We start from the raw sequence: 14118 nt of genomic DNA, 5'->3' as shown, positions 1-14118 counted from the left end.
AACTATTCTGGAAAATAATTTGAATTATAGTAAGAAAGGAACTAGAATGCCCATAATCATTGACCCAATGCTAGGCATGGATGCCCAAGGAAGTCACTGGTGAAAAGGAACACTCCAAGTACTCTGAAATATTTCTAGCACCCCTTTTTGTGGTAGCAAAGAACTGGAAACAAATAAATGCTTGTCATTTAGGGAATGGCGAAATAAATTGTAGTACATGAATGTTATGGAATATTATTGTGCTGTAAGAAACAGTGAATATGATGAATATGAAGGAAGCATGGAGAAACTTACATGACTACAACAATGTGAGTGTAAAGAATAACTACCATAAAACAACTGAAAAGGAATGCTGTGAAATGAAGAACAAGCTTGACACTCCCCCAAAACAGAGAAGACCCTTCCCCACCCATGCTCTTTATAGTGGTCTTAGTCCATGGATGTGGCAGATTTTTTTTAATGTTGATTGATTTTACTAATTTTTTTCTTTTTTTTTCCATTTTTTAACTTTTTAAAAAATATTCTTTGTTATAAGAGACAGAGCTGGGATAGGCTAGAGGAAGAAATTAAGAGGGAAATTAAAGTGACATAAAAACAAAATTTATCATTAAAATCTATTTTTAAGAAAGAAATTATAATCACTAGAACAGATACTTCTCCCTTCTTTGCAGAGGTCAGAGACTATAGATATGGAATATGACATGTCTGATATAGTGATTAGATGTTCTAAATTGGGGGTTGGGTGGGGGAAGGATCCCTCTTTTTTTATAAATTGTTGTCACAAGGGATAGCTCTCCGGAAGATGGTGGGGGAATGGCTATGTTGAGAAATGTCAGTGATGTAAAAACAAGAGATATCAATAACCATTTAATAAAAGAAAAAGTTTTTTTAATCCACAACTGAAATTTGTCATAATTACTGTAATACCTTACACAGAAAGGAAGTGTCAGTGAACAAAATGAGTTTATTTTTCCTACGCTGATCACTAGAATGAAAATCTGCTTTTCCTTGCCCTTTCCACAGGTACAAATGGTATCCACAAAGAATCAAAGTCTTAGAATCACTGACATTTTAGAGCTGTTAGAGGCTTAATCATCTAATCTAACCCACTCACTTCACAGATGAGAACACTGAGGCAGAGAAGCAAATTGATTGACCTAAGTTCCTGTAGTCAGGATAACAATCCCTTGGTCTCTTCCCAAACACATTGGTACAAACATACGATATGAATTCAGATCTTACCCACAATGACAAAATCATCAGAATCACAGTCACAGAGCTCCTCCAGGCCATTTTGATGAATAGATGTTTCAGCTACTGCGTTTCCTTGTACTGCAGAACAACCTAGAAAGGGGTGGCCAAAGGATTTTACTAAGCTTTAAGGGATGAGGGAAAAGGTGACATTCCTCTAAGCTCTTGACAAGACAAAAATAGGCAAGAGAATAGATTTTACTTAAGTATTAGAAAACAAAACAAATAACTAAGGCTTTAGGGCTAATTTAGGCCTAAATAAAGTTGTCTCTGGTAGCTACAGAAAGATGAATTAGGCATAAAGACCGAAAGATAAATAAGGCACAATCAATGAGATTTAAGGGGCTTACACAAGGGAGAAAAAGCATGTACCACAAATAAGGATATACATGGCCGGAATGTGTAACATTCCCTACGAGAAATGCAAAGAGCTACAGAAACTTTGAGGAGATAACAAAAAAAATCACAGGATTGGGGGGAGGCAGAAAAACTTAGTGGAGAAGACAACATCTGAGTAAGATCTTCAAGGACAAGGGAGATTTCAACAGGTGAATAAGAGGGCAAATGGAAAACCCTTTTAGAAAGGTCCTACTTGAGCAAAAGGTCCACAGATGGGCAACTTCCAGCTTGTTTAGAAAATAGATAGCAATCTAATTTTTAATATTAGAATATCTGGAAAGGTAAACTGAAGCCAGAGTGGGGACAGTCAGGGACACTAGACTTTTTCACCCAGAATTAGGGTTGGAGATAGAGAAACTAAGTCATGAAAGGGATTGAGTATTAGACTTGGAGTCAGGAAGACCTGAGTTTAGAGCGGTCTCAGCTTCTTATCAGGTATGTGATGTAGTTCAAAATACTTAATCTCTATCTAACTCAGTTTTCTTATCGGTAAAATGATGAGGATGATAGCACCTACCTCCCCATGTTGTTGTGAGGATCAAATGAAATAATTTCTATAAAATGCCTTGCAAATCTTTAAAAACCACATAAATGCTAATTATTAATAATACTATGGTAAAATGTGATTGAAGTGGTAATGAGAGGAAGGTTAATTTGGCAGAAGCAAGAAGAATGGACTTCTGACAGGAAAGATTAGAGGTTAGGACAGAAATTAGAATAACTCACATGAGAATTAATTAGCACAAGGTACAAGATGAGAATAGTCAGAATATAAAGGAAGAAATGAATTTGGCACAGTTGTAAAGAAAGAATCAAAACAATTTGATGATTGACTGAATATAGAGGGCAAAGGAATGGGAGGAAGCAAAGATGATTGTGAGGTTTTGAGTCCGACTGACTGAAAGAAAGGTTGAGAATTAACAAAAATAGTGACGTCAAAAGGAGAGGAAAGTTTGGGAGAGAATCAGATAAATTTGCTCTTAGATGAGGTGAATCTGACTAGGGTGGCTAAAAGACAACTGGGTAGAAATTGATTCTTTGTACTTATATCCTCAGTGCCTAACACACAGATGATTAATTAATATTTGTTGATTTATTGACAGAGTGATAGACCTGAGGTCAGGAAAGATCTAGACTTCATTCCTTCCTGACATTATTAATTATGTGACGATATTCAGGTCACTTAAAAGCTCTGAGCCACAGTTTCTTCTTTTATACAGTGAGGCTGATACTGTGACTTGCACAGAGTCATAGTCAGTAGGATTTGAACTCAGGTCTTGCTGGCTCCAAGATCATCTCTCTATCCACTACATCGGCTGCCTTTCTTAAGTAAGATATTGCACAAAAAATACTTTGCAAACTTTAAAGGATCATGTAAATGTTAGTTGTTAATATAATTAATAATAATATATATGATCCTAGAGCTTGGGGGAAAAGATTGAGGCTGTATAGTTTGGGGAATAAACTACAAAAAAAATGACCATTGAAGCTGTGGTAGTAGATGAGATTGCCAAGGAAAAGAGTAGTAATAGTAATAATTGTAGTAATTAAGGGAATAATAAATAATTTCTAATTGGAATGGGCAGCAAGGTGGCACAGTAGATAGAGTGCCAGAAAGACATCTTCCTGAATTCAAATCTGGCACTTACTAGCTGTATGACCCTGAGCAAATCATTTAACCCTATTTGCCTCCATGTCCTCATTTGTAAAATGAATTGGAGAAGGAAACAGCAAGCCACTCCAGTATCTCTGCCAAGAAAACCCCAAGTGGGGACACCAAGAGTGAGACTTGACTAAAATGATCTAATATAGCAATAAAATCAATGAGAATGCTAACTTTGGAAGTGTGAGTATGTGCTCAACTGCTAACTGGGAACCACAAATTTCATGCCTCAAAGGTTAGTGTTAATTTCTATCACATGGTGATACTTCCCATTTAGTTTAACTTGGGTTTATTCCTATTAAATAGTGTAACAGGATATATGCCAGTGTGTAAGGTTAAACAATGAAGCACACAGCAGGGAATGAGAAGGAGGAGAGGATTTTTTCCAATAACATGGGAGTAAAGATATTAAAAAAAACCTAACTGAATTTATCCACGTCAAGCTGGGTTGATCTACGTAGGTATTTTTAAAGAGAGGAGCCTGGCCACCCACAGCAAAGAAAGAGGTGGCCGGTTCTCTGACAGTCGGAGAGCACTTGGTGCACTCGGCCAGTCTTCAAATTCTCCTTGGTGTGTGTTGGGTGGCACTCAGCACAGCTGGGGATGAGCAGTCTTCCCACAGCTTCAGAGTTGAATTGGTCTAGGTGGACAGTATAGTTTTAATACTAAGGTACACAAAGTATTTTCCTCCCAACAATTCGGTGAGGTAGGAGGGATCTATTATTCCCATTTGACAGCTGCAGATAATGAAACTGAACCTAGCGACATTATACAATGTACAGTAGGGTCAAAATCTGGGTTTTTATAGTTGATATGTATATGGAGTTTTATAAAGTGTTTTTACATATATTATTTCATTTGATTCTCACACCAACCCTGGGAAGTTGGTATCTTTTTACAGAGGAGGAAACTGAGGTTTAAAGAGATTAAGTGATTTCTCCATTAAGTGATTTTTACTTCAGAAGCAGGAAGTAAACGCAGTTCTCTGCCACCTGAATCCAGAGTTTTTTGCCTGTGACACTGCCTGGCACTTCTAAACGTACTTCATAAATGCTTGTGGACTGACTGCTTCTAAAAGCAGCTGGGGATAAATCTTTGAGGAACAACTATGCTTATAGGACTGAGGGAAGAAAAGGAGTCACTGGGGACAGAGAAGGCAAGTAAGAGAGGTAATGGGAGAATCCCAGTGGCCAAAGGAGAAAAGAATTTCAAGAAAGAAGGAGGTGTCAGCAGTTTGATATGCTGCAGAGAAGTCAAAGATGAGCATGGAGAGAAAGCCACTGGGTTTGACAAATTAGATTGTTGTTGGTAATTTTTTTTTGAGGCAATCAGGGTTAAATGACCTGCCCAGGGTCACACAGCTCATCAGTATCTGAGGCCAGATTTGAACTCACATCCTCCTGATTCCATGGCGGGTTGCTCTATCCACTGAGGTTACTGGTGTTTTCAAAAGAATCATTTCTGTACACTGACACAGACAAAAGCCAGCTGTCAAAGGGTTAAGAAGCAAATTTGGGTGATAAAGAAGCACACGCAGCCAGTTCTGAGAAATTTTATGGATTTAAAAATATATTGCAGAAGAAATGAGTCATTAAGGACTCCCACCCTCTGCCAACTTGCCTTCATAGCCACTGTCAGATGATGTAGCAGATGAAGATTTTTGCTCTTCAGGTATATAAAAGCCCCTCTCAAAGTCAGTTTGATCGTTTCCAAGGGAGCCACTCATTTCCCATCCGTTTCCCCTCTCTCCTGGCTGCTGATTCAGGAGATTATACTTCATTGTCTCCATTGCAGATATGATAATATCTGCAGCATAAAAATGAGCATTCTCCTGCAGAAAAGCACAGAAAAGCTTAAATACTCACACCTTAACCACATGTACTAATTGAAGGGGACAGAGCCTTAAAAAAAATTCCAAACAGGTATATTTAACTAGGGTCAAATAACTGAATATAACTCTGAGCTTATTCAAAATAAGTTTGTTACTATAGTGCTGCTCTGATGCCACATCCTGGCAAAGAGACAACCCTGGGTTGCCACAGGTTATGGCATCAGAGCCCAAGGTCCACACAGGCTTTAAGTACAGTCCCACTAGGGGACTGTGTCTGTTGTCTGAGTCCAGCCTACCTAAATTTTGAGAAGCTCATCATTGGAGATTTGACCAGTGGATGATGCCTAGGTTCTTGCTGGTATTGTACGTGGAGCAAGGGTAGAAGGTGAGGGGGACATAGAAATGTGTGAAAACCATCTACAAAGACATAGATATGGTAGTAATCTACATCAATGAACAGAGTACCCATACTGATGAAATCAATGACCTTTGAAATATTCCATTACTCAACTGAGTCATTGACCATGGAGTTTAAAAATATGGTGTTTTAAGGATTCAGAGAATGGATGCATATGACCCAAAATGTATTTCTAGAACTTAAGCCCCATATAAAGTTAACCAGTAAAAGGCAGATCCGGAGAGTCAAGAAATGGAGATTCTTTTCACCTTTTCTACATCAGCAGGAAGCATCAATGTCTCTGGTGAGAAACTATTCAGAGGAAGGGTTTTTCTGCTGGCTGGGATGGTACCTGCCAACATAAAGTTAGAAACATCTGCTTAGATTTTTTCCAGGGAGAGATTTGAAGATACTGTTCAAGCTAGTCTGCTTTAGAATCAGTTTTGCAATTTGTAATTCAGCAAAACCAACCAACACGTGTGTGTGACAGTATATGCACTATTCTAAAGCCATACAGGGGAGGGAAGAATGTTTTCTCAACTCTGTTCCAAGGCCAAACTTGGTAAAAAAAAGAAAATCCTTTTAGTAATGGCTACTGATTATAAAACTGCTTTAATACAATTACTCTATTGGAAAGAAAGCCATATATAGCTTTTCCCTGGCCTAAAACAAGAAAAGCCTGGAGAAAATACATTTTGTTGACTACAGCACTGTGTTCTTGACATTAAAAGCTTTAGGAACTAAAATTACAATTATGAGTAAAGTCAGTGGCCACAAATGTAACACACTGTTTTATTTCTATCATATGATTTCCCAAGCTGGCTGTGCTTAAGTAAGCATTTTAAGCTCCTCAACAAGAGATCTATGATTTTCATGTGAGAACCATTTACTTGTGGGGCCCACGACTGGGAAAGGGGAGATAAGAGAGAAGGAAGCATGTATGGGAGGGCAGAGTTTACTCAGTGCAGGCCAAATGATGCCCTCTCTCCACTGCTCTGCCATACCAAAGACACAGGATGTAAGCAGAGATACAGAAATGACTTAACTCAGGTACATCATTAATAAGGAAACAGGAGTTAGGTATTTGTAGCTTCTCATGGTTTTTCAATAGAAATTTGGCTCTCTTAGCACAGTGCTATAATATTTCAGTTGCTGGGGATGACATGCATTATTCTTTTTATCTCCCTGCCCCATCATCACCCAGATAAGAAGGAAGTCCTTACAGTTATCATGGGACATGGAATAGAAAATTACAGTCACTCATGTAGTGTCCTCAGATCTCTAGCAGGCAAAAAAGAGAAAATTGTCAAGGCTGGTCCTTGCATGGTAGAAAGGAGCTGGGAGATTATCTGTAAACATGGGGGGGGGGGGGCGGAGCATGTGGTGGCTAATACAGGGCTTTAACAAGGATCCTTAGGCTTTTGCTAGATAAGAAAAGAGCTCTTTCCAGATAGAAATTTCTCAGTTGAGGGACAAGTGAGCTATAGGTTGATTTAAAAATCACCCAAAGAAATTTGAAATCAACCTTTCACTCGAAAAGGAAGAAACCTCAGAAGTCACCTACTAAGTGTCAGAGTCAGTATCCAAATTTGAAGCCAAGTTCAGCATTCCACATTCAGTGCTATTTTTAACCCACTGCACATTTTATAAGCTAGACAGACTGAAAGAAAGAATTCCTTCCATTTCATCACGTGAGGAAGGAGACTTGTTCTATCTCTTTCCTTCTCCTTAATGTACAGTGATAAGCTTGCATTTTTGTTAGAGATCAGTCATCATCTGATGACCACCAAAGTCAACCTTCAATACTGAAAAAATTCAAGGCAGATGAGAAAAGATTTAATAAATAATGCCAGAAGGCTCAGTTAATCATGAGCCAACCGCCAATACCTGCAGAACTGGCTGCTTCCTCTATTTTACAAATCAAACACATCTTTATATGCCAGTCTGGTATGACAGCTATACCACACGTCACAAATATCGCAAATAAACTGCATTCACTGTGGTTCAAGGGAATTTTCCCTGCTTCCTTATTTCAGGTTTTAGGATTGTTTTAAATCAAATAAGAAAAAAACATTTGAAAAGAGGCCCTTGTGAATGAAGGCTCGAAAACAATGATATTGATTTTTAAAAAAAAGGAAATCAGTGATACAAAGAAATTTCCCACACATACAAAAATAGCTGGATATAAAGTAGACACCCATGAACTGGAGAATGGCTAAACAAATTGTACATGAATATCCTACTACTCTGTTGTAATGTCATCTTATTCTGATGAAAGAAATAATAAATAGTGTGAAAACAGAGAAGCATCAAATGACTTATATATGAACCGAGCCAGAGCAAAGTAAGTAAAACCAAGAAAATGATATATATGCCATGACTACAACAATGTACACAGAGCGACCAGAAAACAATCAAAAATAACTATTGCAAAGAACAAGTGTGTCCACAAAGAGGAGACACAAGAGGACACTTTCCTTTTAGCAGAACTAGGGGAATCCACAAATGTGGAACATTACATGTACTGTCAGTTTGGGGGGGGGGTATTAATTGGTTTCATTGAGTTTTCTTTTTTTTCTTTGTTATATAGTATGATTCTCTAGAGGGGAAGGAAATGTCAAAACAAAATATGTCAATAAAATGCATTTTAGAAAGCATACAAGAACATGTATATTCACATGACTTTTATCCTCTTTAACAAAAAATAAGAATAACAGTGATAATGAAGGCAGTTCTCAGCTTTGCACATCACTTTACAATTGTCAGTCACCTGAGGAGCTTATTCATTTATTCTGCTAATGCATCAACTGCTTAGAAACACTGCTCAAGACATTCATAACTCCTCCTTTGGAAATGGCTTCATAATCTTTGGTGTTGGCAGTGAACAAAGCCAATCTTGGGTCAACAATGAGTTTTGATTGTAAAGAAATAAGGCAAATTCTCTCAAATAGGCAATAAAAAAGATTTAAAGGCAGTTCCAAAAGAAGTCAACTGGAATAATTAGAGGACCAGCAGAATAAGTGTAAAGCCTTCCTATAGAATTCTTTGAAGAGTAATGCTCACCTAGGCTCAGAATTTGGATGCATTTCTGTTAAAAAAAATCTGTATCATTAATGTGTCACATCTCATCTATAGAGATTAATGGATTAGGAAGATGGATATATTTTGCATTTATTTCTTTGCATGGCATTCTCCCTAGTTCCCCCATGAATTTCTTAACAATAAGATTTCATTTTTCATCTTTGCCTTTGTATCCCTGGAGCCTAGAACAGTATCAGAAACGCTGACTGAACTGAATTGAATTTTCACACTTGGATCACTAGGGTGACATCTACATTTCACTGTCTAGAAGTTTTCTGACAAATACGTTCTACTCCCCTTTCACAAACAAATCTAACTAGATATTATACTCCTTGAAGAGAAGTCTTATATTTTATACATTTTTTAATGCCTCCACAGTGCCTGGCATAGTGCTTAGATAATTGAAGGTTAAAAGGCAACAAGGTATAAGAGATTGAATGCTGGATATGGGTTTAAATCTAGCCTCTGACATTTAATAACTTTGTGGTCATGAACAAGTGTTTTAACTTCTCTCAATTTCCTTATCTGTAAAATAGGGAGAATAATATTTGTAATAACCTACCTCACAGGGTTGTTAAAGGGCTCAAATAAGATAATATACATAAAGGGGTTTTTTTTAATTTTAATGTGCCATAAAAAATAAGCAGGGACATACACACATACATATATGTCATATAGACATGAGAACTAAATATGCATATATAAAGGTACATATGGAGCAATATAGATGTATGGAGTGTAATACACACATATATGTACATATACATACATTTATATGGATATCTGCTCTAGACAGACATATAGTCATTGGGATAGTATGTCTATATATGTGTGTATATATAATATGGCGGTATATAGATATATTTATATATATATATGCTTTGAAAACTTAAAAGACATTTGGGACAGTGCGTGTGTGTGTGTGCGTGTGTGTGTGTGTGTGTGTGCATGTGCGTGTGCGTGTGTGTGTGCTTTTTCTTTCTTGCCAAATGTCTGATTCCTTTGGTGCAGGGAGGTTCTTAGTGAGGAACTTCCTCTTCTAGGACAGATGAATACCATTCTGCAATTTATAATCTTAGAACGAGGTTCTTAATCTGAGGTCCCTGAAATTTTTAACATTTTGTTAACTTCATGTCAATAGAATTAGTTTCCTTTGTAATTCTATGTAACCTAGTTTACACAGCTTCACTAAGACTGCCAAAGGGGTCCATGATACAAAAATACTTTAAAAGTCTCTTCTTAATGACCTAGGGGCACCAAGAAATGGGTTGTCCAGGGTCATGGAGATGTCAGAGGCTGGATTCAGACCCAGAGGCCTCTATGAGTCTTTCAGCTATTATTACTCAATAAATCTCTTTCTTACCTTTGTGTTGCTTGTGTTTGGATTCTCAACACTTAACATAGTACCTGGCACATAGCAAATGCTTGTTAATTAACTGATCCTCTGGGTCTTTAAAAGGTGAATTAGTAGAAAGGTATAATGTTAATTATGTCAATGAGAGTTAAAGATCTTCCCTACCCATTAATGGGCTGCCCATTAAGGGAAGTTTGATTAGGGGAGATTTGTTTTGTAGGAAGGCCCACACCTTTTATTTATTTCTAATGAGGCACTGGTACTCAAGGGTTGTGATGCCCTCTGGCTCTGAAAAGAGTATATATATTCTAAGGGGAAGTTTTGTTTTGGGGCTTATTTTTTGGAAGAAGATTGATGTGCCAGATGAGACTCTGGGTAGCCACTAAGGAACCCCTCTCCCCCCTTGAAAACCCAGATGTTGGTGCTTCTCTCTTTGGCAATGATATATGTATCGTCTGTGGTCAGACATTGGAAGCCCTGTCTGTTGGTCTTTCTGTTTGCAATTTCTGTTTGTGTTTTCTCTGAAGTTCAGGGTGCTGACTTTTTCCCCTAAACTAAATGAATGATATATATGCTTGATTAAAGTAAGATTGTTTACCCCTTTTAAGGTTACTTTCCTTTTAGAAAAGTAGTTCTAAGAATCTGTGCAGCAGACCCTCCTGTGTATGCCAGGTCCTTGCTGATACAAATGGCTGTTACTTCAGCACAAAAATCAGTGTTTTTGCCATAGAACAAAAAAGGGAGAGAGTTTGACTTTCATTGGTTGTCCACCCAAGAAGAAGACCCAAAAGTTGCTAAATGAGCTAATAATTTGTTTTTTAGCCAAAAGGAAAAATCAGTCACCTTATCTCCTGGTATGAAATCTCCATTTTAACTACTATGCAATCATTTTATATATATATATATATGTGTGTGTGTGTGTGTATTCTGTTTATACTTGTATGTAAGTGCCTTAAAAGCAGGGAATTTCGCTGTCTTGTTTTGCTTTGTTTTCTTTCTTTACGCCTTATACCTAGGACAACACCAGGCACACAGTAGGCACTTAGTAATTGATTTATTATAAACAGCAAGGCAAGAACTAGATGGCTCAATGGGTAGAGCATTGGGCTTGGAATCAGGGATACCTGAGTTCAAATCCAGCCTCACACACTAGCTGTGTGACCCTGAGCAAGTTGTTTAATCTCTGTTTGCCTTAATCTACCAGAGAAGGAAATGACAAACCACTCCAATATCTTTGCCAAGAAAATTCTATGCACAGTATGGTACCACAGGGTAATGAAGAGTTAGACACAATTAAATGACCAAAAAACAACAAAAGCCAAGATTTAGATATAAGCAAGGAAAATCATTTAAGTGAACAGATATAATTAGCCAACAATACCTTCTTCAGAAAGAGTCATCTGCTCGAGGGGCCTTTGGGAAACACTGCCGTTCACAGGAAATGGGGAGGGGGCCGGAATTTCAGACCTTGTTAAGACGGCTGATGGAGACAGGCTCTCTGGAAGCATGACATGCTGTTCTGATGAAGACAGAGACAAGTGTGTATCCATTTCTTCTGAACAAGTGTGGGAGCTGCCCTCTGTAGCAGTACTATCTCCCAGTAACAGGGTTACTGTGAGGGAGTCCCCAGGAGGAGTAGACGAACATCCCAAGGGAAAGGGTCTGTGGCTGGTTATGAAATGGGCCTTGTTGTTCTCACATAATGGCACAGGAGTGGACGAATCTGGTAACTGCAACTGTCCTTCTGCAGGTACTGAACACTGTGGTAAGTTAATCCAAGCAGCCTTGTGCCGCATGGACTTAATATCAATTTGTCTAAGAGGAAGAGCAGTGTTAGACTGGCCAAGTGCCTCCTCTGTAGACTCATCATTACTCCATTTCCAAGAATCCATTGGAGACTCTTGCTGTCCAGCAGTTTGGGCCACCATCTTTCCAGGCCTGGAGGGTGGTTTCAGTGCAGACAACTTCAAAACAGACAAGAGGATTTCTCTGATGGTATCCATACCATTTGGAGGGGGCCTTGTACTCCCCTCATGTCCAGCTATTACTGGCCTGGAGAGTTGATCTGTAGAAAGAGATATTGGGCTTCTGAGAGACATTACAGGTAAACATCAAACACATTTGAATTGTGCTTTTAAAAGGCATCTATTCCAAATCTAGAATTTCTACCTTAAAATGAAAGCTCATTCTTGTTTGTCCTCAGTCACCTAGCACATAACAGGCACACAGTAGATGCCTTAACAAATGTTTATTGATTGATTTCTTGATTTATAAGTCTGAATACACTCTGCAGTGTAGTGAAAAGAAGCCTAGATTTGGTGTCAAAGGACAAAGTAGTATTCCAACTCTACTACTTATTATCTGTGTGACCTTGGATAAGTCACTTAACTTCATTGGACTTTTGGTTTTTTGAATGAAGAGACTGTACGGTTATGTTGGTCTTTTCTAGCTCTAATCCTCTGGCAACCAAGCTTGCTGAAAAAGATTTTAGCTTTAGAAGCAAGAGGTAGGTGAAAGCAAAAAAAATGTGACTGTTACAGAAGTGTTTTGTATGACTACACATGTACAACCTACATCGAATTGCTAGCCTTCTCATTAAGGGTGGTTGGGGAAGAAGGAAGGGAGAGAATTTGGAACTTAAAGTTTTAAAAATGAATGTTAAAATGTAACTGGGGAAAAATAAAATAAATTTTTTAAAAAGATAGATGAAAGGTAGAAACAAAAACCTGCGTGCTGATACAGTGAAAAATCCTTAGCCCTACCTTTATCCCAAAGCAATCTTGACTGCCCATTCCCTTCAAAGCCCATTTTTATATACCACAAGAAAATACAAACCAGGACGCAGAGGTTACTACTCTTTAACATACCTCTGATCCAAGCCAAGGCCTTTGCTCTATTTACTGGAAGAGATTGACTTAAAATAAAGCCATGAACTTGTACCTCCCATTTCCTTTTCAGTAAAATGGGGCCACGACTGACTTCTTGGCATATGAGAGTAAAGATCACATTTGAAAGAGCTTAGTCAGACATAAAAATTGCTGTTATATCCAAATTTTGTTTCAAAACTTTACAACACTACAAGGATTGTGTTGAATTATTTTTTTGGTTTATTTAACAGGTGTGGTGAAAAAAAACTACAGAGGGGAGTTAGGGGATCGAGGTGTAAGTCCCTCTGGGAGTTACTGGCTGTGTGACCAAGGGCAAGCCACTCTACCTTTGAAACTCAGTCTCTTGATCTAGAAAATAGGTAATAATCCCTGACTCCCCTACCTATAATATATACCTATATTTTATGTATATACCTATATAACATATACCTACCTATAATATACCTATAATCAGGAATATAGTGAAATAGAAACTTGAGGTAGTAAAATGAAAATGGGCAGCTAAGTGGCACAGGGCTTCCTGAAGTTAGGCCCAGAGCTCCACCTGCTGTGACATTGCCCAACAGCCCCAAAATGGCTGTATTCCTTCAGCTATAACTATTTTTAAACAAAATGAGATATTATTAATAAAATCTATCCTTTGTTTTCTGCTGATATTCTGAGATGGCAAGCGTTTTAAAGGCACTTTTCTTTTTTTTTTCCCCCTCATAAAAGAATTGTATAATTCTAAAGTTGAAGGGGACCCTCATAGATCATCTTGCCCAACTCGTATCTCAGCAAAAATAACCCTCTCCTAAAAGAGCAATTCTGGGTTCTGGATGCCATGGCCCATGTCTGTAATGGTCTTCCTATCCTCAGTTCTCATTTCAGCTATAGGTTCCATCCCTAGGGCAAGAATATCAACAAAGTCCTCATCGCTTTAATTTGACCTTGATTCTTAATAATGGGAAGTCAGAGTCAGGAATAACATAGCACGGTGGAGATGAGTTCAGAAAAGTCTTGGGTTGGAAGCTGTCTCAAGACAAGTTAATGAGAATGACTGCTAATTGGATGGGCATCTATGGACACATCTGTTATAGAGTGTCCTTGATTCATCAGAGTTCACTCTATCCTTGTCCACAAAGTAGTGCGGATATTGGCTATCAGCAGGAAAGTGGAAAAAGCCCTACTACTAAGGGCCGGCATTCAGTGTATAGTAGTATTCATTTAAATTAATACAGATAGAGGGTAAAGGACATAAGACCATAACTATAT

At 38.1% G+C, this 14118-nt stretch overlaps 1 protein-coding gene across 1 annotated transcript in view; it reads right to left on the bottom strand.

The window, feature by feature from the left end:
• Positions 1 to 14118, bottom strand: part of RUBCNL (rubicon like autophagy enhancer) — a 40575-nt gene that overhangs the window by 13460 nt on the left and 12997 nt on the right. Inside the window, exons 4-7 of the mRNA XM_072610580.1 lie at positions 11358 to 12041; positions 5811 to 5893; positions 4934 to 5144; positions 1243 to 1344 (exon numbers count right to left, since the gene is read on the bottom strand). Of these exons, the coding sequence (XP_072466681.1) occupies positions 1243 to 1344; positions 4934 to 5144; positions 5811 to 5893; positions 11358 to 12041 (1080 nt within the window). The remainder of the gene's footprint in view (positions 1 to 1242; positions 1345 to 4933; positions 5145 to 5810; positions 5894 to 11357; positions 12042 to 14118) is intronic.

The sequence above is a fragment of the Notamacropus eugenii genome, chromosome 5 (assembly GCF_028372415.1).
Source record: "Notamacropus eugenii isolate mMacEug1 chromosome 5, mMacEug1.pri_v2, whole genome shotgun sequence".
NCBI classification, from domain to species: domain Eukaryota; kingdom Metazoa; phylum Chordata; class Mammalia; order Diprotodontia; family Macropodidae; genus Notamacropus; species Notamacropus eugenii.
This window is presented reverse-complemented; position numbering and strand designations above follow the sequence as displayed.